The 6,233-nt window shown below is 34.4% G+C and overlaps 1 protein-coding gene across 1 annotated transcript; it reads right to left on the bottom strand.

Moving 5' to 3' along the window:
• Nucleotides 1-312: 312 nt before the first annotated feature.
• On the bottom strand, nucleotides 313-5,063 carry LOC140837488 (O-fucosyltransferase 10-like). The gene is made up of 10 exons (XM_073203658.1): nucleotides 4,562-5,063; nucleotides 4,063-4,141; nucleotides 3,794-3,861; nucleotides 3,187-3,275; nucleotides 2,698-2,895; nucleotides 2,412-2,616; nucleotides 2,133-2,300; nucleotides 1,845-2,012; nucleotides 1,265-1,455; nucleotides 313-871 (listed from the first exon to the last, which is right to left on the bottom strand). The coding sequence occupies exons 1-10, from the start codon at nucleotides 4,892-4,894 to the stop codon at nucleotides 691-693; spliced, it is 1,680 nt and encodes a 559-aa protein (XP_073059759.1). The 5' UTR covers nucleotides 4,895-5,063; the 3' UTR covers nucleotides 313-690.
• Between the last annotated feature and the right edge of the window lie 1,170 nt (nucleotides 5,064-6,233).

Here is a 6,233-nt window from a genome sequence, read left to right as displayed (position 1 = left end):
TTGTTATTATTTTTCATATTTTTTTTGTTATAATATCTAAATAATCAATTTGCGTATCGTGATAACGTACATGCTGCATGCTAGTATATAAAACAACGATCATAGTTTTTGTATTTTACTTAAATTATAGGTGTTTGATGTTTGTTAGGAACATGGAAGATGACATTGGGGATGTCTTAAAATAGAGTGAAGCTTAATTTAGTAAATACATACTTCATTTCAATTGTTTAATGTAGCTAGCTCATACAAGACTTGAAAATGCCCCACAGACAACAGGTGTGTTCTTTCCAGAAACAAGAAAACATGTAACAATTCACCGCAAAGTTTTCACAACCTTGTAAATAAATGAACAATTAGTTGATTGATACTTACAAATATTAGAGAAGTTACAAACAAAATCTGAACTTTTAGAGTGGAGGCAACCGACCAGTTCACTCGATCCTCCCCAACTTTCTTGAAAGATAGGTTCTGGGGTCTTGCTGCAGAGAAAGACTCGCAAAAAACTGCAGCAACCTGGTGCAGAAGAGGTCGAGTGTTTCAGCCTAAGAAGCAAACTACACGTAATATGATACTCGCCGAAAAATGCTTCTCAGATCGTATGTAGACTGTTCACCGATGAGTCAACAACACAGCTCAGAAGGAAACGAAGAATGTACACTTTCTGAAATTTCAAATGTCGCCCGTGATGTTTCACGAGTACAAGTCTGGTGGGGTGCTTGAATTCTGTGATTCCCAAAGGCACCTGCATTCTGGCAAAGGATTCAAGTATATAGAGCCCTTTCTTGTTGACTTCTTTACTCGAGGCACCATTATACTCTTGCGATCACTTTCGGCAAGCATCAATTCCATATGATCCTTAAAAGAATCCCAACTGTAATCAAGAAAAGAGTACTATCTCAGTATACATACGCAAGGTAGTGGCAGCCGGCCATTCCTGTAGATCGAATATTTGTCGCTGTACTAAAAGCAACAATTATTGATAATTAGTGATAATGATGTAGTTCAATCTTTGAACTGAAATGGCTGCTCAGCCACAATAATGTTGCTTCCAAAAGTGCCTAACCCATTTGTCAATTGAAGAAAGTGTGGCTTTTTAACTTGTTTGCAAAGCTCAAAAATTCTGTGATGACTTCCAAGAAATGCAAAAACATAGATTAGCAGAGTCTTTTGCACTTAATTTCCAATTTTCAGTTTCGTTTTTCATACAATCTACAAATGACTTGTGTCAAACTTGAACAGAACTTGGCGAGGACAAGGAGATTACCTTATGCTTGTGTTTTGTACTATGGCTACGAGTTTGGTTTTGTCCGGCGTGATAGTTTTAGCGTGTCCATTGTAGAGGAACCTTCTGTGGCCCATCAAAAAATGAGGGAAGTTTCCTCCATGGGTGGTTACAAAAACTTCACTTGATAGGCATACCATGTAGTCCAACGCAGCTAGCCTCGATGAAAATCCCTGACAACATAAAAAGGGTTATAAATGAGTTGTCCAAGAAATCAATCTTGATTGCTATATTATCAAATGATACTTCGTGGTTTGGAGGTTATTATACGACAAACAAGAATGCGTATAGAGGCATTATAAGGGTTATGTTCCTTTGCATCTCTATATTGGTAAATTGCGATAACTTATAATTGATGACGAAGATATATTTAAGCAGTCCAAAAACATATTTCAATATTATGCCACGTATACAATTATATTGCTCAATAGGCCAACAGTTGAGCAGCATTAATATAATCTTGCAGCAGAAAATGGAAATTATCGTGGTCCCAAACAGAACTAAGGTACATTTTCCCAGTGTAAGCTTTAGAGAATAGCATGCAAGAACCTGAGATATTTACCTGGAATGCATTAAGCTCATCTGCTGTTACAAGAGATTCCTTAGTCTGTAGGAGAGGAAACATTTTCCGAAGAGGCTCTAAGTTTCTCTCTGCGTTGTAAATTTTTCCAGAGGCAAGATAAATTGGGGTCTCGTTCGAAAATCCCATACCCCTCAGCATCATTCCAACCTATGCTGACAGAAAAAATAAACCAAAAGAAACTGGGGAAGAATTTTCAACAAAATACAAGCTAATAAGCAATAACCACTAGAAAATTTGGGGCATCAGATTTAGAAATCAAGAGTCAACCTCCAATGGGGTCATGGGGCACCTTCCATTGATGCGGTTAACTTCAGGTTCAAAAACTCGGTTTTTACGTTTGAATTTTTTCCCCCACCCCTTTTCACGTATTGCATCCATTTCAGATTTTTCAGCTTCCCCTCCATCATACTCGCAACACGAGAAGGCCACCATGTCCTACACATGAAAGGCATAACATGAAGGTCTGGAGAAACAATATATAAACATTAAATTAAAAATAGTAAAATTTCGACAAACATTTTCATTTATTAACAAAACTAATATCACCTCTTCGAATCGGATATGAACTGAAACATACTTCCCACCAGCCGCCGAACTCTTACTAGTCATTCTGCTGACTATCTCTCTTGCAAGATTCAGTATGGTTGAAGAGAATCTTAGAGCTTTGTAGTTTGCCAAGCATCTCAAATATTGAATATGAGGTGGAATGCTTGTGGCTAATCGATTTGCAAAGGGAGAAATTCGAATGACCCTGCACAATAAAAAATAGATAAATTTAGGAATCGAGATTATCTTGATTATTCTCCACTAGGAAAAGGCTTCTACTTCATACCTGTTTTCTTGCAGGACGGGATAAACCTCATCCAAATAATACCGAGCAGATGCCCAAGCATAGACTCGAAAATTTGGTATATCACTGATGTTAAAGTCGTAACTCTCTATCAAATCTTTAGGAAGATCACGAACCACCGTAACATAATCTTTAAGTGTGGATATAAAGTGATCCTCGTCATAAATATCAGCAAACACACTGTAAAGTATCAAAGAGAGGAAGTAAAAATACAGCACTTGAAGCACATATTATTGCCAAGTCTATATGTTTCTAAACAAGAAGTTGGTGCAAAGGATGAGACATTATTGATTACACACATTTGTTTCATCAAACGTTTGGTTCACCATTCAAGTTCTACAAAGGATTAAAACTGTTAATTATTATATTATCCACATATATGGATTTATCCTCTATATATTATACATCCTTCTTTTTGCCTGGCACTGAAGAAGAAAGCATGAGCCAAACGGTGCCCAAATTAATACTTGCCTTGGATCCTTCCAAATATTGTGTAGATCAAGGCGAGGAATGACCAGTGTTGCATTCAAGAGTCCAGCCACCGCCACTGCATTGCAAATCTGCAGCACAATTACAGTAATAAACTAAATGAAACGAGTGTAAGAAACAGCAGCTAGGAACGTTTATCCTGCTGATAAGTACAATTTCCAGACCATACGAAAATTATAGTTTCTAACTTTCTACATTGACACGAACTGCTATCATTTAGCACAATCTTGAGCTGTCCATTCATGTAGGCTCGATAGAACTTAAACGGTGAAAACCAAACTACATAAACTATACTCGAACAAAAATATATTGATCTTCCCACAGATATGATATTGCTAGTTTCGAAGTGACGGGAGAAACCATTATTTTGTACATGTGTATTCGTAAAATTATGTAAGCTTCAAGAAAATATACGAGGGGTGGAAGGGACCATTCCTGTTAGCCCACCTCTGGCTACGCCACCAGTTTTGATAATTTAAAATTATCATCCCTTTTCACCTCTAACAATTCTTACTTCGACTTCTAGACGCTGGCAAATTGAATTAATAAGAAGTCGAGTTTCTGATTGGCTTGAATCTAAACTGAATACCGATGCGCGCTGTTGGTTCAGGCCACCATTAGCATCCACAATCAGATATCGCTGAAGTTCCGAGGAAACTGAAAATTTTAAAAAAGGAAGTCATTTTAAGTATACAAATAGAGCTCAGAATGCCTTTTAAACTTTATATAACATGTTTCAGCCCATTTCCTTCTATTTTCTAACCACTAAAGTAACATTATATTTGCCACTATAACTAAGAAGCAGAATGAAATGCCGGAAAGCTCTGGAACAGATATCACTAAACAAGATACTCATACCGGGTTGCAGGCGAGCAGTAGCATTGGAGCAAGGTTTCTGCTCTTTCCCCTTCCTTTTGTACCTCCACAGATTGTCTAGCTACAAAAGATGGTTTGCATAGTAACTACCAAGACGTGAAACGCTTCTTTCACAAAAAATCAAGTTCATTAAATAAAGAATCAGCATCCTGACATTTGAGAAAGATCTAATTATTAGAAGGCATTATTATCAATGGAAAATTTCATTTACCTGATTCCCTTATAACCTTTAATCGGTCATTCCAATAAAATATGCTTTATTTTATCAAGTTCATGGATCCCATTAACATTCTTGTCATTTACTTTCTGAGATTGAAGTACAGCTTAATGCTTTACTCTTTTATGAAGCTAAAATCCGACGGCGGAAATTTTGACATTGGTTAAATTAACATAAGCATAAAAAACAAAAACAAAAACAAAAACCAAAAAACAAACCAAACCCGAGTAATCAAGAAAATATTGAAAAATCCCATGTGCAAACCTCAACCGTAGAAGTATTATCAGCCTGAATTTCCGGCCATAGTTTCGAAAAAAGCTCGTGGCTGCGATACAGTGATCCCGGCGGCAGCGGCGGAGGAGGGTTCAGGATAGTCAGCAACGGTCCAGCACAGAGTGTGAGGCCGACAATGTACAGCACCGTCAAGAGAATAAGGTACCTACGGTGGAAAACACCGGGAAATATCAAGTAGAAGACCCGCCCACGCCGACGGTGATTACAGTGGACATGAAGCTTCCGGCGGCTGTTTGCCGCTGTGGGTTGTTCAGGGCTACAGTACTTATACCAATGGCTGGCATTTGCAGGCTTTGAGGCCATGCAGGGCTGGATGTTCTTACAAAATATTGGATCTTTGAGCAGTTAAATGGCGGTGGAAACGTGGGATGCGAGTTTTGTACGATGATTTTTGAAGGAAATGGCATGAAAAGAATAGGAAAGTGAACGAGAGAGAGCCAAGAATGTAGGAAATGGGGAGTATAGGTAACATTTATTTTAGTATGTTCTTTTTCAACAGTAGTGTACATTCTATTAGGATCATTTAGGTTTGCTGAAATATTGAAATTATCATTTTTTGTTTAAATTTTTTATTCGAGATGTATAAAGTGTGTTGGTTGTAATAATAGTTTAACCAGTTGTTCTGGTTAGATAGAGCAATCTAAACGTGATATTTGAGTTGTTTGTATGTTTTAAAATACTAGCATTATGTACGTGCGTTGCACGTAATTTCAATTATATTATAAAAATTAAAAAAATATGATTTTCTAAAAAATAATTTGAATAATTTTATTATTTATCTGAGCTTAATTTCTTATCATATTAGACGATTTATAAGAACTTATATAACTTACTTTCAAAATTGTTTCTCAAATTAAAATTCAAGCAGTTGATTTTATGTTATATAATAAATTGTAATGAACATAATATATAGAACAAAATGAACTGAAACAATTTTTTTTAAAAAAATTATATATTCAAACACAACGTATAAATCATAATAACTTAAAAATCAACCAAATTATGTATTTTAGCAATGTATAAATCATAATCTACAAAAGCGAAGCGTACTAAAGACAAATAATTATCAATTTAAAATCACTATGACTAACTCATAAAATAAAATATTAATACAAATGAAATAGTAAAATATAACTCATAATATTTAATTTAACCTCTTAATTTTTTTTTTTACTTTTTATTTTTACAATTCTATACCATGGATAATAAATTTTATATATCGATCTTTCGTAGACTAACATTGATGACTATTAATTTTTGTTAAATAAATTTCAAAATAATTAATAAATCAATATATGTAAAGATGACTTTTTTCCCTTATCAATTTTTCATATAATATTTAATTATGTCATATTTCATTTAAAAAAAATTATTTCATTCTATATACATATAAATGTGTGGATGATAGAAAAATTTTCCAATTATAAATTTAAAATCACTGTGATTAACTCATAAAAATAATATTAAAACAACTTAAATAGTAATATTGATAGCAAAATATAATTCATAATATTTAATCTAACCTCCTAAAGAATTTTTTTACTTTTTATTTGTACAATTATATATCATGGATAATAAATTCTATAAATCGATCTTTGGTAGACTAATATTGATGACTATTATTTTCTTGTTAAATAAGTTT

Source organism: Primulina eburnea, chromosome 7, assembly GCF_022965805.1.
Source record: "Primulina eburnea isolate SZY01 chromosome 7, ASM2296580v1, whole genome shotgun sequence".
Classification (NCBI taxonomy): Eukaryota; Viridiplantae; Streptophyta; class Magnoliopsida; order Lamiales; family Gesneriaceae; genus Primulina; species Primulina eburnea.
The sequence above is the reverse complement of the archived record's forward strand: the minus strand, read 5'-3'. Positions and strand labels throughout refer to the sequence as shown.